The sequence below is a fragment of the Typopeltis vanoorti genome, chromosome 3 (assembly GCF_054136105.1).
Source record: "Typopeltis vanoorti isolate ZY-2024b chromosome 3, IOZ_Tvanoo_1.0, whole genome shotgun sequence".
In the NCBI taxonomy this organism is placed as follows: domain Eukaryota; kingdom Metazoa; phylum Arthropoda; class Arachnida; order Uropygi; family Thelyphonidae; genus Typopeltis; species Typopeltis vanoorti.
Genome location: NC_143551.1, coordinates 20,787,082 through 20,812,322, shown reverse-complemented (window position 1 = coordinate 20,812,322; position 25,241 = coordinate 20,787,082). Strand labels below are relative to the sequence as shown.

Sequence of the window (25,241 nt, the reverse complement as noted above, 5' to 3'; positions counted from 1 at the left end):
ATTCTGCACTATAGCTCTTCCCAACTTTGCATCATCAGCTAACAACTGTATATAATTCTCTAAATAGTCTCCAATATTGTTAATATACAGATTAAACAATAATTGACCAAGAACATAGCCTTGTGGAACACTACTGGTCACTTTATTTGATATGACTTTGCTTCTTTATACACTACTCTCTGATGCCTCTCTAACAACCACCCTCTTATCCATCTCACCAATAGTATCCATTCCCATTTGTTTTAGCATACTTAACATATTCGTTTGCGGTAGTCTGTCGAAGGCGTTTGAAAAATCGAACAATATAACAGTATAGGCATTACCTTTATTCAATTCTAGAGTTATTTTATTATAGAAACAAAATAAATTGCTAAGGCAAGACCTCCCCTTCATAAAGCTCTACTGATCTCTAAAATAGTATCAGATTATTTTCCACTCAATCTTGAATTCTGGCTTTAACCAACTTTTCCAGACCTTAACGACCACTTCCGAGATAGTAAGAGGTGTGTGGCATTCAACCTCTGTTTTTTGACCCACCTTCCATGCCCTTGGAAATATACCTGAGCTGACACTTAAATTAAAAAGTCTCGTGGGGGTGCTGACTTTCGAAATATACATACACGCTGTAAGTACTGTGTATACTTGTTTGGATAAATTATCTAAATTATGGTAAAAAATTTTTAAAAATTAAACATGAAAAAATATTGTTTATTATCGATAAAATTATATAGTTTAGTATAATTCAAAATTACTTAAAAATAAAATCCATTCCTTTAATTGTAATTAAAGGAATGGATTTACAATTTTTTGACATTACAATTAAATCCTTAATTGTAATGTCCAAATAGTTAAAGAGACGGAGTAAACACGATAAGCACTACGAACACTCTAATATTGGCGCAAACTGCTTATAAACAACAGTAGAACTGCGCGATGGACAGTGCCGCATTACGCTAATAGCTCGCATCTCACTATGACACGCTTATGCTTGCGCGCGTAGCAATATGGCACTGTGGAAAACACAGTACTGCTAGTGTCCTTCGCCCTCCTAAGCGCTACAAGATGAATTTTTATTATTTTTTATACAAAATAAGAGAATTGTATAGGATTGTTGATGATAAAATTAAATATTACAAGAAATATAAATAAATTAATAAATATATCTATATATCGAGAAAAATTGGAGGTGCTGAAGTTCCGCAGTGCCTATGCACTAGCTACCCCCTGGTCAAGGATAAGGCTAATTTTCTTGAACATTCACGCAAACACATGCCAAAATCTAATCTGATCCTATACTTATATCCAGTGCTTCTGTAGGGGGGTGTAACCGTAGGGCGTTCCGTCACCTTTATTAAGGGTGACATGCGATATATTATTATTATTATTATTCCTGATACCTCCAAGGAGTCCGAAGATTCATCGTGGGAGGACACCAACAACTGTCTCATCCACTACACCAAACCTCTCCATCATCCACTACACCAAACCTCTCCATCATCCACTACACCGAACCTCTCCACTAAACTGAACCTCTCCACCGAATCATCTCCATCAACGCCATCTACCGCCCACCTCCACCACCAGAACAACGAATATTTTTTGTCTGTAAATTGCGTGTGTTCTGAAGGGCCGATTTGTCTGTATGCGGGATGAAAAACCCGAGTTTCCGGGAGAAAAAACCCTGCTACCTCCGTATGAGATCGGCTAACTCGCCTTCGATTGAAATCATCCAGATAAAGATTCCTCCCGTCGCGACGAGAATCGAACTTAGGCCTATTCCAATCGAAGAGCGCAATGTACGCAATTTTTACATATACAAATGCAGTATCGTTTTATTTAACTGCTCCTGCCGGCAAAGAATGCGTAACGGCAGCTAATATTTTCCAAAAAAAGCTCTGCATATACCTATATATTACATATAACTCTTTCTGTGGGAGGAGGTATATATATATATATATATATATGTGTGTGTGTGTGTGTGTGTGTGTGTGTGTGTGTGTATTCTTTAAAATGTACCACTACAACCGAGTAGAATCTCAGGAATATATATATATATATATATATATCTTATTATTACAAATTACTATTACTTACAAATTTAAACAATTTCAGGAATTTTGTGTAGAAGTTAACTGTAGGTTGTAGAGAAGTTATGGTAGTTTGCTGCGAATATTGGATATCTTGAATACATAATAAACCCGAGTTAAAAAAACTTTCTACATCTATCTCTCATCTTGAGATTTTATTTAATAAGGTCAAAGCACCTTGTGGCAACTTGTTTAGGTAAAATTCATAGGCTCTGCATTACTTCAACCTTAGCATTTTCAGGTCTGGCTCCCACTGACGAGACCTCAATAAAGGTCGAAACCGGTATGGGTGGTGACTATTGCCTTTAATGCATAGCATCATACATCTCCGCAAGGGGATGTACTTTATATTAAGGGAAAAATACTAAGGAAAGTGATCAGAGCTTAATCCACCTCTACCACGAGTTGCCTAGAGTGGCACTACCATGACTTGCCTAGAGTGGCACTACCATGAGTTGGGTAGACTTGTTCTACGTGCAGGCGCAAACTTGACTTACTTGTCTGTTTGCTCACTTGGGAAATCGGATTAAAAACAAAGTTTATATAAAATTACTTGGTACTTGAATACATAATAAACCCAAGTTAAAAAATTTTCTACATATATATACACTCTTTAAAGCAGAGAAATATATTCCTAGATTTATCAAACTTTGCTTTACAAAAATATTTCATTTAATTCAGATTCTGTTTGTAATATTTCAAGTCAGTGATATTATGTTTCTTGTCCAAAGAGTACTGTTTTAAATTTAGGCTTTGATAGTTCTTCATATGTGAATATTCTGCAGCTGAGATTTTTTCCCAGCAGATGTCACTGTAAACAACAAATTTAAACAATTTCAGGAATTTTGTGTAGAAGTTGACGGTAGGTTGTAGAGAAGTTATAGTAGTTTGTTGCGAATATTGGATTCGTTATGACTCGTAAGGATATAAATAAACAAAAATAATCAAGGTGCGTAATCAATTGATTTGTCACATCTTTAGTTAGCGAGCATATAACAGCTACTTTTCTGATTAAAGGAAACAGGAGAAAATGAATTTTGTGATTTAATAATATTTATTTTACGTTAAAAATGAATAAATAATTAGTGGACAAATTATCTAACAGCTTTACATCTAACAATAGAATACTACACCTATGTGTGCTATCAGTGTACATTTTTTGTGATCCGGTGAAGATATTCCTGTCATCTCTGAATTTTTGGAGCACGTATCGAATTTAATGACTGGTTTTTTGAGCGCAGAAAGAATTCGTCAGCTCAGGAAAAGAAAGTCACCTCCCTATCTAATAAATAAAGAACTCATTAGATGGTGAAGTGCCCCCACTTAGGTTCCTGTTGATTGACATCTGTTGATAATGATGGTTGAGCAGCAGTCATCATTACGAAGAATCCTGGCGGAGGAGCTGTGAAGAAAGCGCGTAAAGAATCGCCCCTCTTCTCCTCATAATTATTTATATTAATACACTCGTGGTGTGTATTAATATAAATAATTGAGATAAGAGTCTAACAGTAGATTCATACCTTCGCCTACTTCTTCCATGTTATAGATATATAGTTGATGATGGAGATGCATCCAATATTTATTTTGGGAGGATGTCGGGTCAACGCTGACTTGTATGGGGGTAACTTGATATTTGCTTTCATTTCTACTTTGAGAAAAATACAATTTTGTTATCGTTTTAAAGGTTTTAAGGGTACAGCGATTATTTAAGCATTAATTGAGTATGCTTTTCTTCAGACGTAACAGTTTTCAAAAAATTCTGAATTCGATGTGCCTATAATGCATGAAAAGTAAACGTATGCTTTCTCGAGATTTATTCATCCATTTTAACACGATACAGAGCTGGTTGTGAATTAATTCCGACTCTAACCCATTTTTTTTTTGTCTTATTTTCTCTATCTGTGCCTTCTCTTTCGGTGTTCATAAATTTTCCCATTACCAAAAATTCACTAATGTTTTGTATTAATGGGGAAATTTTTTTTTTTTTTTTACTTGATTTGGAAGAACCTGATAAACTGTCTAACTGAAAAGTAACTATTTAAATTTCGCTCATATATATGTGCACACACTATCTACCAATAATTGTCTGGGCACTTTAGCAATTTACAGTTGATACCAGCAGGCGAATCCTAATATTGGGTATGTCGACCTTTGGCCTTGGATCACCTCATGAACCCTCTGAGGGAGGCTTTCTGCCAATGTGTGGCAGACATCAGGAGGAATTTGTCTCCATTCCTCCATCAAAGCAGCACTAAGTTCAGCGACAGATAGAGGACCTACTGCACTGTACCTCAATCATCACCATTCCAACTGGATCCACAGGTGTTTGATAGGGTTGAGGTCAGGAATCTGTGCAGGCCAGGACAGTTGTTTAACACCCATCTCTTCATACCATTCCAAAATAGGCTGCAGCTTTGTGACATGGAGGACTGTTGTCTTAGTAGTAACACGGGTCCATTCCATAAAAACTCCACAGCGTCTGAGCTAGTTGTATATAAAAACGATATACAAGTAGTCAGATGTGATTTCATTTGCAAAACTTTGTTTTGCTTACTTGGGAAAAGGATTAAAACCAAGTATGGGTACCTCTCCCAGGTCTAGCTTCCACTGATGTGCTTTTGTGCAATAGTGGTCCCTTTCTTTGAGATATTAGTGGCTCTGCTTGGGGTAGGTTTTTGCCTGTCTCTGAGTGGGGCCACCGTTCAGATTATGGCTCTGTTTTTGGGTGGGGTGAGCCTGTCACTGAGTGGAACAACGCTGAGTTGGACGATCCTTTGGTCACTCGTAGGGATTTATTAATCAAGGATTTATTATTATAATGGGTGTCTTCATGGAGTCGGAATACTCAGTACAGGGAGATCCTATATGACACACTAGCCATTATTCACACAATACCTATTATACCTTTCCTTAAACTCAGACAACCATCTCTTACAACACATTCCATCTAGGGGGCTGCCTAATTTTTAAAGAGGTCTTTACTTAAATACACTTCAACAAAGGTTGAAACTAGTCTGGGTAGTGGCCCTTCCCATTATGCATTGCATTATACACACCTGAAAGGGGGGTGCTTTGCATTATGGGATGCATACTAAGGCAAGTGATATGAAGTCATTAGCCTCTATATACAAGTAGCTCAGACATGAATATATTTCATGCGCAAAACTTAGTTTTGCTTACTTGGGAAAAGCATTAAAACAGTATAAAATTTCTTGGTATCTTTAATGTATATTACTCCCAAGGTAAGAAGCTTTCTCCTTGTATATATATATATCATGCAAATCAAATCTACATTAAAATTCAGTGCAGAGGCATTCTTTTCTGTGTATAAAGAACTGGGACTTTATAAATAATCTAGACAAGAATCAAGGGCTTATTATTATAATGGGTGTCTCCATGGAGTCAGAATACTCAGTACGGGGAGATCCTATATGACACACTAGCCATTATTCACACAATACCTATCATACCTTTCCTTAAACTCAACCATCTCTTACTACACATTCCATTCATTCACTACCCTCTAAACAAAAATTCTAGTCCTGACATCCTTATTAACCACACTCTTACACAATTTCCAGGGGTGATCCCTTTTTCTCTTCCTTCTGAACTGTACCAAAAAAAAAAGTCATCAGTGTAAAGGCTATAAAACCCTTTTAATAACTATCTGCTGCTATCATGTTGCCTCTGTTATGCCTGTTAACTAGTTTTTGAAACCCACAGACCTTCAATCTATTCTAATAGAAAGCATATAAATTAAAGATACCAAGAAATTATATATTTGGTTTAATCCTTTATCCAAGTGTAAGCAAAAAAGTTTGCTCCTGAACTATTTTCAGGACTGGGGCAACTCATATATAGAAACTTATGACTTCACATCACTTGCCTTAGTATCCCATAATGCAAAGCACATATCCTTATGGATATGTATAATGCTGTGTATTATGGGAGAGGTCACTACCCAGACCGGTTTCCCCTGTTTAAGTGTGAGGTTACCTCTCTAAAAACTCGACCTGCAGGATCAAAACTCGGCGTTGTTCCCCTCAGTAACAGACTCACCCTGTCACCGAGAAGAATTCTCAGCGTTGGCTCTACCCCGTGGCAGGCTCATGCCACCACCTAGTACGGCCACTCATATTTTATCTGGGTGGTAACAGCAACAGCCATGCCTCAGTTAACTTCACGGGCTATAGCATTGCCATTCATCACCTAAGCATCCAACTGGTTTTGATCTTTATTGAGGTCTCATCAGTGGGAGCCAGACCCAGAGGTGATACCAAGGTTGAAGTAATGCAGAAGTCCTATTTTCATATACGAGTTTCCAAAAGGTGTTACACCTTATTATTAAAATACTCTGGATTAGAGTTAGATGTTGGAAGTTTTTCCACTTGGTTGTACTATGATTTAAAGATACCAAGAAAATATATACTTGGTTTAATCCTTTATCAAAGCCTGAACTATTTTCAGGACTGATCCCACTGATGAGACCTCAATAAACGTCAAAACTTTATTGACCTTTATTGAGGTCTGGTTAGTGACCCGTCCAATAATGCATTGCATCAGTGGTGCACCCAGGATTTAATCTTGGGGGGGAGTTGAATGGATAAAAATATTTTTAATACAATGAATTTGCATTAAAAATATTTTTATCTGTTCAACTAAAATTCGTTAAATTTCATTCATTCAATAAAATTCATTAGGTAATTATAAAAATTTATTTAAAGAATAAAATCCAGAAAATTTTTTTTTCTTTTTACAAAGGTTACATTAATCTCTCTCTGTGTGTGTATGTATATAGCAAAGCCAGTCCGTTCAATCGTGATTGTGTATGGTAGATCTTAAATAGGTTTTTAAAAGGCGTAAGTTAGAAAATGACCTTTCACTGATGCATGTTGTTTCTGAAAGCTTTGCAAATATTTTTAATAAGTTATAGATGTTAGAATATATCATTTTGTCACACTTTGAAACTGTATCAATGGCATTTTTGCATGGAGCTATTGCAAATGGTTTTTCAAATTTCTTATACTATAACTTGAATTCGGCTTTCAAAATTGCTGGATTTGTATAAGGGCATAAAATTCCCACAACTGACGAAAACCTTCCATTGCACATGCTGTTGGAGCATCTTTTCCATTTGGTAGAAGAGAAAAAAATATATTTCAAAATGTTGCAGTGCCAAGCGAAACGTTCATGAAGTTGAGTTAATATTTGGTAATAAATGGAATGAAATAGTTCTCCTGAAATACTCTTCTACAGAATCTGCTGGAACATTGGACCTTAATGTTTGTTTTGATGAAGTCCTTGGCTTTATAATGTCAATATTAAAATTATTGGCTTTTATACATGCTTCATCGTAAATATCTTTAAATGAAGAATTTGGTGTTTCATGAACGGTATTTAATTGAGCCACAACAACATCAACAAACTTTAGAGCAATTAAGAGGTCACTGTCAGATTTTTGCATTATTTTAGACAATGGTAAGGTGCAGGCAAATATTTTTTGTAAGCTAAATAAAGATATTATAAATCTTAAAAGATATTATTATTATGATACTATAGACAACAAGGACGTCCTGTCTTTTAGGGTTATTGAAGAAATGGTTATTGAAGAAGAAATGTCTATCTTTTCAATTATACCAATGCAATTTCTTATTTGTCACAAATAAAGCATTTCCAAGTGCCAAATTCAAACTAATTTAAACTATGTGATGCACAATGAACATATAAAGCTTGTCGATATTATTATTACATAACATCTCCAGGTAGTCCAAAGACATATTGAGGAAGGGCACCTACTCTACAACTCTCCATCTTCACCAACCACACCTACAATCATCATCATGCTGTCTACCACCAATGCTGCCTACCGTCGACCACTACCACTAGTATTTTCACAGACAATCGCAAACATCCATGCCCACGACGGGATTCGAACTCGCAGCCTTTTGACTGGAGAGTTGGCCAACCAGGCCAGATATATAGATAAAAAATTAAATTTTGTTGTTAAAAATTAAAACAAAGTTTTAATTTTTATTCAACAAATAAATAAAATGATATAATTATGTTACTATTTACTTTTAATGAGATGGATGAGCTTCTTGACCTTGCAGAGTTGCTGGATATCTGGCTCAATATTGGTCAACTTCAGTTGAAGATCGGCACACACACACACACACACACACTAAGACGAATTCTGTATTTTGTTTTTATTTGAAGGAGCGATGAAAGTCGTTTCTCGCAAAGATAGGTTGTAGAAAACTGCATGACGATTTTCGACTTCTTCAAATAATTCGGAAAATTCACTTCTCACTGAAGGCGAGATCCAGAATCAAGCCAAACCACGATCACAGAATTGCATTTTAAGCCCACTATCACTTGAAAGCTCAATTAGCTGTTCTTTTTTAGATAACAAAAGGTTGTTCTCGTGACTGCAAGCCTGAAATGGATCGTGAAATCACAGAAATTTCTTATGAAAAGTTATTTGGAAAATGTTTCCAAATTCTGTTTCAGAGTTTTGAGGTAGACACAAACCCTTTCCCAGTGGTTAAATTCTAAACTAATAAGTTTTGGGGCCCTATACAAAATAACCAATTGTATTTACCTTTTGAATACTATCCAGGGAAGCTCCAAACCTCCCCGTCCCTTTCATCACGCATTCGTAAGCAGGCTACTGTTGCTATTGACTTTATATACACATTCAAAACTGTAAACAATTGTTGAATAATAACACAATAATGTAGGCATAATTACCGTAAAGGGAGAAAAGTCACAAAACAGAAAAATGTTCCTACAAACTAACCAATTGTATTTATCTTTGAATGCAATCGAGTGTCCAGCAAGTCGGCAAATCTTTCCTTTCATTAAGCGTATTAATATTATCGCATTGCAACTGATGGGAATTCTGTGTTTCTGTGGATTCGTTACAGACCTCTTTCTCTTCAGAAACTACACGCAAACTGTCATTACAAACTCGTTTTGTATTATCATTGCCATCGGAGATATTTTTCCGTTTAAAGAAGGTACAAATGTACTTATTCATAATTGAAATACCGTACTTACTCGCATATAACTTTCACCCCTGATTTTACTTTTCAAAAAAAGAAATTAAAAAGTTCGCATATACCTTGCAAATGAAAAAAGCTGAAACACGTTCAGAGCAGGGAGATAGCAACTTGCTCCAGCGGTAAACAACATGCCCTCCTCCAATAGCCACTATATTGCAGAGGCAAGAAAAACAAGTACTTTTGTTATGTCAGTGAATAAGATATGAGCAGTCTGTGTAATATATTTCTCAACAAATAGTGCGATTAGAGACAACTGGGATAAAAACGAATTAATAAATCACATGTCCCCTCATACATAAACTATGCTGTATATATAGACTGAAGTAAAACCATATGTTGCACCAGCAAACACAGTATTTAACTAAAAACTATTGTTATTAATTAGATTGTGTGAGTTCGCTTGGCAGCAATAAAATTCAACCGAAAGTGTTAAAATTTGTAAACATGTTAAAACTAAGAAATATATATATAGTGAATGCTGTTATGACAGTTTCACATATTATTGGAATTCGGTTGGAGAGTGTTAGCATTTCAACTCAATTGTCAGCTTGCTTTTCCCATGATTTCCGAAAAATATGTAAATAATGGAGTTAACTCACAACACATTTTGTCTAAGTATTACTTAGCACTTCTGAAGATATATTGAGCCTTGGTTGAAGGAGGAAAACCTTCAACAATAAAAATCAATAAACAACAAGCAATTGGTTAAAATGTGGTCATGTAGACAACACATGTTCACTTCAGATCTGACAAAACAGCAAGGAAAGGTGGAAGCAATAAACCATATTGTTTTTCACTTCACCCATCTTTTATTACTCATCATTCTGCCGCTACAAATTAAAATAGTGGTAGAATGTTCATTCCATGAACATTCTGCTGCTATTTTTTTTTTTAAGTATTCATTTCATTTTAATAATTTTTACTTACTTATTCAATTTTAATTTGTTTTGTTTGATAATTAAACTATATAGATTTATTTGGTTAATTTAAGCCTGTGGACCACCTGTCCCATCGTCACTGACCACCTGTGGTCCGCAGACCATAGGTTGAGAAACACTGGTATAGGGTTCTCTCACCTTATGTGATCCCTAATTCATAAGTAGTATAGAAATAGAAGACATGACACAACATAAATAAAAAATGAATTTTAATTAGGAAAAGTATTTTGGAAAATTTTCTAGTGTTTTTTAACTTTTTCTTTTGGGGGGGGGGCCCTTGGCCCCCTCCGGTGGGTGCGCCATTGCATAGCATTACATATACCTGTAAGGATATGTGCTTTGCATTATGGGATACTAAGGCAAGTGATATAAAGTCATAAGCTTCTATATACAAGTTGCCCTAGTTCTGAAAATAGTTAAATAGAAATAAAATAGTTAATTTCTTGGTATCCTTAATTTATAGTATAACCAAGTGGAAAAACTTCCAGCATATATCTCTAATCCACAGTATTTTATTAATAAGGTGTGACATCTTTTGACAACTTGTATATGAAAATAAAACTTCTGCATTACTTGATACCAAGGTTTAAAATAACTTTGGTATCAAGTTATCAAATAAAGGTCAAAACTGGTCTGGGTAGTGACCCTTCCCATAATGCATAGCATTATACATACCCATAATGATATGTTCTTTCCATTATGGGATACTAAGGCAAGTGATGTGAAGTCATAAGCTTCTATATATGAGTTGCCCCAGACCTGAAAATAGTTCAGACACAAACAGACTTGTTTGCTTACACTTGGATAAAGAATTAAACCAAGTATATAATTTCTTGATATATATATATATATTATATACTTGGTAAGTATATAATACCCTGCAGGATGATATAAACCAAGTATATAATAGGCATTTCTTTTTTTTTAATATGTATATATATTTAGCCGGCCTGGTTGGCTGAGCGGTTAGCGAATCTGCTCTCCAGCCAAAAAGCTGCAGGTTCGAATCCTGCCTAGGCATGGATGTTTGTGATTGTCTATGAAAATATTAGTGGTGGTGGTCGGCGGTAGATGGCATTGGTGTAGATGATGAAGGTAGTTGTGGTTGGTGGAGTGGTTGAGCCAGAGAGTTGTAGAGTAGGTGCCCTCCGTCGATGAGTCCTTGGACTCCCTAGAAATGTTATGTAATAATAATATATATATAACAAGGTGTGCTCGTATTTTTGAATTTGGGGTATTATTTAAATGTGCTGAAATGTGAGACTGTGGTATGTTGGCCCATGTGCTACATGAATGTGCAAAAGGAAGTGGAGTGTCCCTGGTGAAGTTGTTCAATCTAAATCTGAGCTCTGACAGGGTTCCAAGGAAGTGGGAAAAAGAGGATAAGATAGCTCCATTAAATAAAGGTTGCTCCAAGACAGAAGTATCAAATTCTAGACCAGTTATTCAGCTATTATTATTATTATTATTATTTGACACCTCCAGGGAGTTCAAGATTCATTGAGGGAGGGCACCTACTCTACAACTCTCTGAGAAAAATATTTTTCTCAGAGAGTTTTCTCTCCACCACTTAACCTCATCCACCAACTGCATCATCTACACCACCACCACTACTATTTTCACAGATAATCACAAACATCCATGCCCATGGTAGGATTCGAACCTGCAGCCTGGAGAGTGGATATGCTAACCACTCGAGTGGTGGTTAAAGTATTGGAAAAGTTGGTTAAAGGTAAAATCCTGCAAAGGGGGGGGGGGTAATAGGAATACAATACTTTCTGGCAGCTTTGCAAAAAGCAAGTCCTGCCATAGTAATTTACTAATATTTTATACTAGTGACATTCAAGAATAGATAAGGGAAATTGCTACACCATGATATTGTCAACTTTGCTAATGCATTTGACAGAATACTACATGGAAAACTGGATGAAAGTTGGAGCAGATAATAATAAAAAAAAAGCTAATTGACTAGTGTAATCATTCTTTTATTTTCATTGATTGGGGACACAGAAAGACACTCAAAGGAGATAACTCCATCTTCCATGTGCATTATTTTACTTATGATTATCATTTAGTATATTCCCCTACTCAGTATACAGGAGGGGAAAAAAAAAAGCTTGTGTTAAGAAAGAAACCCAGAAAAAATAATTAAATTTAGACTTTTGATATGATTTACTTTAGTTAAACTGCAGGTTAATTAATGGAAGTGCAAAATCAAAAAGACTGAAAAGAACTAATAATTGTAATGTTCTGCAAAAGCGAAATTTCTAATTTTGTTCATCCCCATCATCATCATTGTTATTATTAATCGTGACACCTCCAAGAAGTCCAAAGACTCATTGCGGGAGGACACCTACTGTACAACTCTCCATCTCCACTACTACACAGAACCTCTACTACCAATCACCTACATCTACTTTCCACAACCACCACAGCTAATATTTTTTTGTCTGTAAATTGCGTGTGTTCTGAAGGGCCGATTTTTCTGTATGCAGATGAAAAACCTGAGTTTCCAGAAGAAAAAACCCTGCTACCTCCATATGAGATCGGCTAACTCACCTTTGATTGAAAAAAAAGTCCATATAAAGATTCCTCCCGTCATGACGAGAATCAAACTTAGGCCTTTTCTAATCATAATAAATTTAGTTTAAACAAACACGTGTAAGCAAACAAAGTTCATCATCATCATCAAATTCCCGCCATGTACCCTCAAGGGGTGTACAGGATATGACAGTACTACATGAAAAAATTACATCATTACTAACTTCCTATCTACAATTTTCCTCCAAATCAGTCTGTTACTTGTCAAGACTCCAACATTATTAGATCTTATATTTCTATCGTCTAAGGCACTTTGTACCGTATCAATTCACCTATATCTTGGTCTTCCTCTGGGTCGTTTTCCTGCCAACCTGGCAGAGAACACTTGTTTTGCTAATCTTTCCTCTCCCATTCTATTTAAGTGACCATACCACCTGAGATTAGCTCCGCTAACGCATTCCTGGATGCTGACAATGTCAAGTTCTTTCCTAATATCCTCATTTTTAATATGATATTGCCATTGCTGCCATCTGTTCACGCCTCTAATCTTTCTCAGGACTCTCATATCTGCGGTCTCTAGTCTTTGGTCAAATGTTTTACTTTTGACCCAGCTCTCAGATCCATAAGTTAAAACTGGTTTGAACACTGTCTTGTATACAGCTAATTTAGTGTTCCAACTAATTTCTCTCTTATTCCATATGAGTTTATTCAATTGACTTCCCACCATACCAGCTTTGTTGATTCTGTTGTCTATTTCTATATTTAATTTACCATCTTCAGTAAAAATCGTGCCTAAGTAGCTGAAATGTTTTACTTGTTCCACAGGTTCTCTATTCACAACACAGTTGACATTTTCAATGATTCTGCCTATTTTCATTGTCTTTGTCTTTTTATTGCTTACCTTCATACCATATCTATTACAACAGCTATTCAATTTAGTCAGAGAAGCTTGCAGACTTGTAGCAGATTTATTTAGAAGTATAACATCATCCGCATAAAGCAAAGAGCTGACATTAACATCTCCAATTTTTATATCAGGTTTAATAGCACTTTCCTTCATAATGTGATCCATATAGATAATGAATAACAGAGGGAATAATGTACATCCTTGTCTCACGCCAGATTTAACATTAAACCATCTTCCTGTACTTCCTTCAATTCTAACTGCTGACTTACAACTCAAATAAAGACTAAGTATTGCTTGATATAATGCCCCATTGACACCATATAACTGCAGCGTATTAAATAGCTTCTCTCTTGGCACCTTGTCATATGCCTTTTCCAAATCGACAAAACATAAATGCAGATCTTTGTTATATTCCCATGCTTTCTCGACTATTTGTCGTAAAGTGAAGATCTGATCCTGACAGCCTCTATTTGGCCTGAATCCAGCTTGTTCTTCACCAAGCTTTTCTTCCACAATTCTTCTCAACCGTTTCTCAAGTATACTTGCATAGATCTTGCCAGGAACACTCAGTAGGGAAATACCTCTGTAATTCTCACATTCAGTTTTATTTCCCTTTTTATATATGGGTACTATGAGAGCTCTACTCCAATCATCGGAATTCGTCCCTCTGTCCAGGCTTTCTGAACTATGCAGTGCAGCCACTGTAAGACTTTTATACCACCATACTTCAGCATTTCTGGTCGAATATCATCTACTCCTGCTGCCTTTCCACATTTCAAGCCTTTGATGGCTTTTTCTACTTCAAGTATGGATATGTATATTTCTCACTGCATGCCCGGTCAGTGTTTTCTATCACTGTGCTGTCATCACTACTTGTTTCATTTAGCAGTTTTTCAAAGTAATCACTCCATACTTCAAGGATATCTTTTTCTCCTGTTTTCATGTCACCTTTATCATCTCTAACTCCTTTTATAGCACTCTTTTCTCCATTCCTAAGCTTCTTCAACAACCTCCAGAATATTTTTCCACCTTCTTGATATTTATTTTCTATATACTTGCCAAAGTCCTCCCATGACTTTTGTTTAGCTAGTTTTACACACTGTTTAGCTTTCTTACATTTGTCTCTGTATTCTGTATGAGTAAAAGCTGACTTATTTACCAGGAACTTTTGATATGCTTTCTTCTTTTCCTTCACTGCCTCTTTAACTTCCTGTGTCCACCAGGGAGTTCTGATTTTTTTTATCCTTGCACACAACCTCACCACATGCCTCTCTGGCAGAATCAATCAATGTTTTCTTCAGAGTTTGCCACTGAATCTCTAAGGTTTGATTCCTGTTCTCAAACTCTTTCATTTTCTTTTCAATAATTTTTCTGTATTTTAGTCTACAGTTCACATCTGAGGGCTGCTCAACTTTTATTCGCTTTAAAATTTTCTTACATGTTATTGTTTTCAATATGAAATTCAATTTTATCCTGCTGAAGACTAAATAGTGATCACTTCCAATTTCAAATCCTCTGTACACTCTGGTGGCCTGCACTAGGGAGAAAACATCGCTATCAACAATAACATAGTCAATGAGACTTTTCTTATTCCTAGCCTCTTCTCTCCATGTGAATTTGTGCACATTTTTATGTTGGAACATGGTGTTAGTAATAACCAGTCCATGTCCTGAGCAGAAATCCAACAGATATTTGCCATTATTATTAGCTTTGCTCTTTTCTCCAAATTTTCCCAAAATATTTTTGTATGTCTCGCAATCATTTCCTACTCTGCTATTTAGATCCCCAACAAGGACCAACTTTTCCTTTTTCATTGTGTCAGTTGCTTTTTCTAGAGCGTCAAAAAATTCCTCCACTTCTACCTTAAATAAGTCTCATTGTCCAGTTCCCCATTCTCATATTTGCCCACATTACTCTACTTGAGACTGACTGCCATTCAAGAAGATTAGCCTCGTATTTTGTGTTGAATACTATGGCTACTCCTTCTTTTCCTTGATTGTCATTGCCTGAATATAACATTTTGTATTTATTGCTCAGAAAGATCTCACCAGTTTTGGTCTTTTTTGTTTCAGTCACCCCTATTATGTCGATCTGGTACTTATCTAATTCCTCAGCTAGCTTCATTTCTTTGCCATTCAGGCTTCGTACGTTGATAGTTCCGATCTTTAACTCTGGTGATGTTGAGTTGGGGTTTGTTTTCAGATTTGTTCCAGTAGCTGACTTTTTGCTGTTCGCCCTGGTTCCCTGGCGAAAACAACGGGGGCCTTGTTTAACCGGGCGACGCCCCAGCCGGCATGAAATTCTGTCATGTTGTACCATCATTTTTTATTTTAGTTTAACCAATAAGAATACAATTTGGTCGGCTAAATCCCAAATTGCCAGCCCATCCCCGTTCGTTCAGTATCAAAGTAGATACCCAACAGTATGCACCACGAGAAGGTGAGGATTGGGCATTAGGTCAGAAGCCCTGGTCGGTTCTCCGCATTCCTTTAAAGGCTATGTGGAGGTCTCCTCTCAGTTATACATCTTTGACCCTTAAGCACCCCTTTTTTGCACCTGAAAATATCTTCAGGACTAGGGTAAGGTAATGCAACATCAGGCAACTCCGAGCAAGGGTGGACCAAGCTATCATCACTCCTATCTCAGTATCTCCCATAATGCAAAGCACATCTCCTTGCAGACATGTATACTGCTATACATTAAGGGAAGGGCCACTACCCAGACCAGTTTCAGGCCTTTATTGAGGTGTATTTAAGTAAAGATCGTCTAAAAATTAGACGATCCCAAAAGATCACCCAACTCAGCTTTGTTCCACTCAGTGACAGGCTCACCCCATCACCAAGAAGAACTTCTCAGCGTTGGCTCATCCCACCACCAGACAGAGCCATAATCTCAGCAGTGGCTCTACTCAGAGACAAGTAAAAACCTACCCCAAGCAGAGCCTCTCATATATATCCAGCAGGGAGGCAGACCCAACCGTGAAGATACTAAGGCAGAAGCAATAGGAGAGGTCATATTTACCTATAGGAGTTGTCAACAGGTGTACCACCTTATTGTTGAATTACTCTGGATTTAGAGAAAGATATTGGAAGTTTATGTTTCACTTGGTTAGACTATAATAAATTTAGTTTAATCCTTTATCCAAGTGTAAGCAAACAAAGTTTGCACCTGTAAATATCTTCAGGACTAGGGTAAGGTAGTGCAACTCCTAAACTTCCAACTCCTTTTCTAATCGAAGGATGCAACATACCATCATTCTTCCAATTGCGCTATGGAGGTGCTAGTTCCATGTTTGTTTCCTTCATCATCATTTATGTATTTTCACAATGCACAAACACCTATGTGATTCATTCCCACCCTCCCCCACACACATACACGTCCTAGACATGGTATTTTGCCTCTGGCTGGAGTTATTTTATTGAAATTTGGTATTTAGAATCTTTACTAACTAAAATGTGTAAAATTACCAACTTTTTTTTTTTTCATTTGAATTACTGTATTTTTAGTGCAAAGTTATTTGAAATGATGCACCATAATGACTGCACTTTGAGTCAAATTTAATGCAATTTGAGATCCTTTCCGAAATTTCTTGAGTCGTTTCAATTTTAGTTTAAATCTTATCACTTTTATATTAAAATTTGACAAACATCATTTAAAAACAACTTATAAATTGCCTACCATAAGAAATTAGAGTCAAAAGCAGTGGTAATATCAGTTGTTGTGATGATGAATAACATCACTATACAAGAATAGCATTGTGGGGTATACGTGGTTTTTTTTATTATTGTATTGACAAAATATAACAACTATTATATGCTATAATTATGTTAAATAAATATATTATATTTATATCACTTATTATATTTATATATGGGATTGGATGGTATACCAGCTCGTGTCGTACGTGAAGCGGCTAAAGAATTGTCAGTGCCCTTGACCATTTTGTTTAATTTGAGTCTCAGGTCTGGGTTAGTCCCGATGAGGTGGAAAGAGGGGAAAATAATTCCACTGCATAAAGGAGGTTCCAAGACTGCTGTTGTAAATTACTGACCGATCAGCATATCAGGAATCATTGTCAAGGTCTTGGAGTAAATAGTCAAGAGAAAAATACAGGATTAGATAGATGAAAATGGGATACTGTATGGGGGGGGAAACAGCATGGTTTCATGAAGGATAAATCATGCTGCCTTAACTTGCTCACACATTTTATAAGACAATGACGGCTGAATTGGATATGGGTAATGGGTTTACAGTGATTCTACTGGACCTTGCTAAGGCCTTTGACAGGATACCACATGGAATTCTAATCAGTAAACTGCAACATATGGGGGATGGATATAGGGTTGGTGAGATGGATAGGAGGGTGGTTGATGGAGAGATATCAAAGAGTGGTTTATTCAGGAGTAGAGTCCAAAAGATGGCCTGTGACTAGTGGTGTGCCGCAGGGTTCTGTTCTTGGACCACTACTTTTCAATTTGTTTGCTGATGATGCAAAGTTGGGTAGAGCAATAGTGAGTGCACAGGATGTCAAAATTTTGCAAGATGATTTGGATAGTTTGGAGGACTGGGCTAAACAGAATGGATGTCAATTTAATGTGGCAAAGTGTAAAGTTATGCATTTTGGGGTGAAAAGATTAGCAGCAGTATATCACATTGGTGGAACCGTACTCCAGGAGATTGACGAAGCCAGGGATTTGGAAGTGTCTGTGGATAGGGAGTTGAAGTTTAGGGGGCACATCGCAAAAGTGGCTAAATCAGCTCATCAAATCACAGGTTATTGTTCCTCTGTAGCAAGCCTTGATAAGACCCCATCTGGTGTGCCAAGATTCGGGCGCTAGGGTTTCTTCTTGATGGGGAGGAGGTAGAAAGGATCCAGAGACAAGTGACCAAGATGATAGCAGGTCTATGGGATGAACCTTATGAGAACAGATTGAAGATTTGTGGGTTGCAGAAATTGGTTGATAGGCGGAAAAGGGATGATATGATTGAGACATTCAAATTACTGAAGGGTTTCTATAAGATTAATTCAGAAGATATTTTTGAGAATAGGACTGGTGGTGGGAGGACTAGGGGCCATACATGGAAGCTGGGCAAGAGTGTGGTTAGCAAGGGTGTTAGAGCTAGGTTTTTTACTTGGAGAGTGGTGAATGAGTGGAATAAGCTACCAGAGTCTGTTGTGGGTGCCATGACTGTGAATAAGTTCAAGGTGAGGTATGATAGATACTGTGTGAATGTCGAATAGTTGTTCTTGACATGATGTTAGGTCTCTCGATGAGTCCAAGGACTCCTTGGAGTTGCCCGTAATAATATATACTACTTATATATATATACTATAATGTTTCTATATACTAATGCCAGAAGTATCAGAAACAAGAGGGAGGAGTTTTGGGCATTGGTTAGTACAACCTCGCCAAAAGTTATAGGTGTTATATTAGTGAGACTTGGCTAACAGCAGATGATGTAGTCACATGGATTGAATGTGAAGGGTTTAGTATTTTCAGGGAAGATAGGATGGGGGGAGAGAAGGAGTACTGATGATAGCAGATGAATTGCAACACCAAAAAAGAACAGCAGATAAGCAGGAGGGTGGTTGTTCATTTGAAGCAATCTGGTGTGAGATTAAGGCTAGTAAGAAGGAAGAAAGATCACATGTCAGAAAGGAAATAGAATTTATACACCTGCTGAGAGATAATTATATAAGGCAGCATGTGATGGAAGGGACTAGGGGTGGGAGAGTATTGAACCTGGTCATAGGATCAGAAGATCTATTCATAACCAAGGTGACAACATTACTTCCAATTAGTGAACGTGATGTACAGTCTTGACTTGGGAGATTGTAAAACGTGAGGAATATTCTATCAAGAAGGGGTATTTGTGGAACTACAAGGCAGGTGATTATGACATGCTTAGGAAGAAGCTTACATCTCTGCCATGGCATAAAACACTGCAGGGTAAGGATGTTAAAGTGTATGGGATATAGCTAAGGGTCATCTAGAAGAAGCAGTTATTAAATTGTGCACCTAGGATAAGGAGGGTTAATGAGGTAGGAGTTAGATGGATGAATAATATCATTAAGCATGAGCTGCAGAAGAAGAAAATGCTGTAGAGGGTATATAAAGAGAAAGGTGACCAGCATGGCAAGGAAGGTAAATTCAGATTATGAAAAGAATTTAGTCAAGCAGGCCAAAGGAAATTCCATAGTGTTCTTTCGTTATGTGGCAAGTAAGAGGAAGAAATACTATGGAAGATTAACATTAATGAGTGATGATGGTCATGAAGACACAGAAGCAGATAAAATAGTTGGGTTATTGAGTTACCACTTTGCAAGGATATATCATCCTAGTGAGGTTGCTGCTTTAACCTGTGTGACAGACACTAATGTGGGAACAGAGATGGATGAATTGGAGGTTCTTAGGATATTGCAGAATTTCAATGTGAATACAGCTGTGTGATTAGATGGGATATCAGCTAGGGTTTTGTGAGAATGTGCAAGGGAACTGGCAATGCTTTTGACTAGGCTGTTTAATTTAAGTCTCAGCTCTGGTAGAGTTCCAAGGGAGAGGAAAGAGGGAAAATAATTCTTTTGCATAAGGGAGGTTCTAAGACTACAGTAGCAAATTATAGACCAATCAGTATTTCAGGCTGGACAGATATCTAAAAGCAGTATGTGGAGGGGAAGAATTGAGGTAAAAACAAGTGACTAGTGGTGTGCTGCAAAGTTCAGTGCTAGGACATGATATAGGAAATAACCTGAAGGGAAATATTCAGCTGTTTACTGATAATGCGAAATTAGGTAAAGTAATAGTTAATCAAGGTAATGTGAAGAACTTGCAGGATGATTTAAATAGGCTGTCAGTATGGGCAAAAGTTAATGGGTGTCAGTTTAATGTCAAGAAATGTAAAGTTATGCATTTTGTGATGTATAAGTCATGTATCACATTGATGACACTGTACTCCAGGAAATAGATGAAGCTAGAGATTTAGGGGAAGTGGTAGATAGAGAGTTAAAGTTTAGAGGACATATTGTGCTAAGGTAGCTCATAAGATTACTTGGCTATTGAAGAACAGATTAACAAGTAGATGTGCCTTGATATGCCCACATCTGGATTACTGTACTCAAGTCTGGTCCTTTGGATTTCTTGGGGATGAGGAAGAGGTGGAGAAGATTCAGCAGAGGCGAGGGACCAAGATGATGAGTGGCCTATGGAATGTTCTGTATGAGGATAGATTGAAGGTGTGTGGATTGCAGAAGTTGGGTGATAGGAGTAAAAGAGGGGATATGATAGAAACATTTAAGTTGCTTAAAGGGCTTTATAGGATAGATGCAGGGGAAATGTTTCAGCACTTGGCTAGAGGGGGAGCCAGAACAAGGATCATCCCTGGAAGTTGAATAAAGGTGTGGTTAGTAGGGGTGTGAGGACTAGATTTTTTGCTTGAAAAGTTGTGAATGAGTGGAATGGGTTGCCAGAGTCAGTGTGAGTGCTTTTCTGTTAATGGGTTCAAGGAGAGGTATGATAGATTGGGTCTCTTGCAACAAGTCTTCGGACTCCATGGAGGTGTATGTATTATAATAATAATAATGCTTTTTATTTATTTTATTTTATTTTATGTTATTATATTAATAATTATTATAAATGTAATAATAGGCAGAACTGATAAAACTAGAACATTTTAACATATAAAACATAACTTCAAAATCAGATTAAAAGCTGGAAAAGTCATACATACATACATACTTTGAGAAACATTTACCCCACCGGCCACGACTTCTATGGACGTCACGTCGAGATAAATCTGGATACGAAACTCTAAAACCCATTGAATAACATAGATAAGAAATGCAATTTGGTGTCACTATTTCATCCACATTGGCTGGTAGGGAGGTTAAAATCAATAAATTCTTAACTAACTTTACATTAATCTGACATTATACAAGCTCTAAAACATATAGCACAGGATCTAGGCTAGGATTTGTATATCAATAAATTGAATATACCAGTATACAATTGATTCTCTAAAGCAAACACCATTATAATAAACTCATTTGCTATAATAAAGATAGGATGCACATTTGTGTTTGTATTTGAATTTTTTTAAATATACAACTTAATATTTCCAATTTTTTGATCTCCTCATCTCTAAGCCATTACATTTTTTTAAAGCATTTTTTTTATTTCTTTAATATTTCAATACTGTTTCTTATGGAAATTGTGGTAAAGTTGTTTTCAAGGACTTGTAAACTATCCTCAGCATTTTGATTACAATCAACATTGCCTCTATAACTGTTTTATAATTATTCAAATAATATCCTAATGTGAATTTTCTATTAAATATAATTCATTGTATTTCTTGTGATATACAATACTTATCTAGCGAATGTTGGCTCAAATTTTTCTTTTATTTACATCTTCCTCCTCTTCCTCTCTTGCATACAAATTGGTCTCAGTACATTGCTTTCTTGCCTCTACATAGGACACGGCATGTGCTCTTGGCTAGTGATGCAGAACCCCTCAGCCACGATACAGGTCACTAAGATAGTTATTTACAGTTTGGCACTAGTGTCTAGAGTATGAACGTCTTCATTTTTAATTTTATTTATATGTGCTATTTCTTAAATAGCTAATTGTTTCTTATATAAGCAATGTTTTATAAATTTTCAGGCTGTTAGTGAGATATTGAACTGTAGTCCACGGATGTCCCAACATGATAACAATGCTATTGTTGATACTTCAGTAGAAGACACAGACAGCGGTGTAGGGATTCCCTGTAATGGCCTAAGTTCTCAAGAAGACTGGGGAGGTTCTGAGAGGTAAGTTAAATAAGCTTAATTAAAAAGAATCTTGTTCAATTTTTAAATGATTATTAGAGAAAAAAGAGTATGGAATTTCTCTATCATGTAATTGCAATAATTATGCTCAAATTCTGAAAATGCAGTATTCTGAAACTATAATATTATCCCAGTATAATTTTGAGACATATCAGATATTTACAATAGTTAATCTGATTAAAAATATTTCAAATGAACTGTGAATTATCATTTTTATCCTTGTCTCCTGAAGTGACTACACATATTTATAAAATAATGTCTGTATTTGATTAACACTCAAGTGTAAATTCTTAACTTAAGATTTTTGTTGAAAATGTCATACTGTATTTGAGTGTTGCACCACTTGGGATATTGCACATAGTATTAATACTGAATGCTAGCTGGAGTTGTGCAGATTTTCCAGAGATGATCACAGATTGCTTGGATATCAGTGATGCATATATTAAAAATGTTTTCACCGACTTTCATTCTTTCCGATACTATAAATTATATATTTAGTTTAATCCTTTATCAGTTGCATCTGAAATATCTTCAGGACTGGGGCAACTCGTGGCAAAAGTGAACTAAGTTCTCATCACTTTCCTTAGTATCCTATAATGCAAAGCACATCTCCTTGCAGATATGTATAATGCTATGCATTATGGGACTGGTTTCCCTGTTTAAGTGTGGGGTTACCTCTCCAAAAACCCGTGAGGTATCACCCAACAATGAGTGACCCGCAGGATCAAAAACTCAGCATTGTTCCCCTCAGTAACAGGCTCACCCTGCCACTGAGAAGAACTCTCAGTGTTGGCTCTTCCCTGTGGCAGACTCACCCCACCACCATGCAGAGCTGCTCATATTTCATCTGGGGGGGGTAACAGCCGTGCAACAGCTGACTTCATGGGCTACAGCATTGCCATTCGTTATCCCCTCCCCCAGGACCTGGGTGGCAGCAACAGCCAAGCCTCAGTTAAAACTTCATACTTCATGGGCTGCAATATTGCCATTCATCACCCAAGCTTCCAACCAGTTTCGACCTAGAGGTCTTGTCAGTGGGAGCTTGACCCAGGGGTGATGCCAAGGTTGAAACAATGCAGAACTGATATTTCCATATGCCAGTTGCCAAAAGGTGGCACACCTTATTATTAAATTACTCTGGATTAGAAAAAGATGCTGGAAGGTTTTTTCCACTTGGTTAGATTATAAATTATATATTTAGTTTAATCCTTTATCCAAGTGTAAGCAAACAAAGTTTGCGCCTGAAGTATCTTCAGGACTGGGGCAACTCGTGGCAAAGGTGGACTAAGTTCTCATCACGTTCCTTAGTATCCCATAATGCGAAGCATTTCCTTGAGGACATGTATAATGCTATGCATTATGGGAAAGGTCACTACACAGACCAGTTTTGACCTTGATTGAGGTTGAAGTGATATCTTTTGGCAACTGGCATATGGAAATATGAGTTCTGCGTTGCTTCAACCTTGATATCACCTCTGGGTCTGGCTCCCACTGAATAGACTTCATAAAGGTCAAAACCGGTCTGGGGTAGTGACCTTTCCCTTTCTGTAGTGTATCTTTTAGTAAATATTCACTTAGATGCTGAACACAAGACTGGGATGGCAGTTTAGGATTGCCAGCAAAAATTGAATTCTGTAGTGGCTGAAACTGCATACACATTATGATGGTAGAAAATAATAACATATTATTTCAACTGGGGGATGTCTCCTGTTTATACAAAGACATCAACTTTCTGTTAGGAAACCATCATGAACAATGAATAATTACATGCTGGAATAACCTCAGAGGATTAAAGAGGAGACACCCTTCTCCTCCTCCTCAGTCAACATAATATCCTATTATTTTGTACCATCACAATGTGTATCAACCACTATAGAATATAACAAGCATCAGAGAAAAAAAAGAGGTAGAACTAGTAAAACATTTACAGAAATATCATGGTGGCATACTTATTGTTATGGATAATAAGAATAAAGTGCAAAAAGCAGTACATAATTTAAACACCATGGTAGAACAGTTTAGAATGAATATATCTAGTGACAAAACTAAAACAATGTCATTTTGTGGATAAACTCCATTTAGAAGTAAATTAATAATAAAGTACTTATCTGTTCTATTAATAATAAAATAATAGAACAGATAAATACTTTTAATTATTTGGATGGGAAATATCATATGAAGAAGAAAAAGATATTCAACTAAAAAACTTCAAAATTGTTACAGGTTATAGATGACCGATAAATAAAACTCTTAATCCTGATATTATACAAAAAAAGAAACACAGTTAAAAATATACAGTACTTTAGCAGTACCTACACTATTATATGGTAGCAAAATTTGGGTAATAAATAAACAAGATAGACAAAGAATAAAAACAAGTGAAATGAGATTCATTAGAAGAAAATAACTGCAAAATATACATTATAAGACCAAAACAGGGATGAAGAGATTGTTTGGGAGAAGAGTAACAGTCTGCATATCCAAAGTAAGGAGGATAAACCAAGTGGGAATTAAGTGTAGAGTAGAGATATAAATCAACAGCTGCAAAAAAAGAAAACATTGTGGAAGGAATATAAAGAAAAAGATGATCAGCATACTGATGAGTAGTACAAAGTGCATGAGTGATCATTTTGCGTTGTCACAGAGGTGCATATCAAAATTGAGTAGATGAACAGGAAGTATTCAGCTTATTATTATTATTATTACTATTATTATTATTATGGGCGACTCCAGGGAGTCCTTAGACTCATCGAGGGAGGCTCTAAACATCATGTCCGCACAACTATGCGACATTCTCACGTCTCAGATAGTTATCCCTTAATAATTGAATAAAATCCATTTCCTTCCTTACATGTGTCCTCTCCTCCTTCCAATCAA

General features: G+C 36.5%; 1 protein-coding gene across 3 annotated transcripts in view; it reads left to right on the top strand.

The window, feature by feature from the left end:
- Nucleotides 1-25,241, top strand: part of LOC150107977 (rab11 family-interacting protein 4-like) — a 186,317-nt gene that overhangs the window by 27,684 nt on the left and 133,392 nt on the right. For 2 of the 3 annotated variants that reach the window (XM_090415499.1, XM_090415497.1), the window contains exons 1-2: nt 2,943-3,036; nt 22,198-22,346. In XM_090415499.1, the coding sequence (XP_090271625.1) occupies nt 22,231-22,346 (116 nt within the window). In that variant the 5' untranslated portion in view covers nt 2,943-3,036; nt 22,198-22,230. Of the gene's footprint in view, nt 1-2,942; nt 3,037-22,197; nt 22,347-25,241 lie in introns of those variants that run through there. The other variant, XM_090415498.1, reaches the window with a different exon arrangement.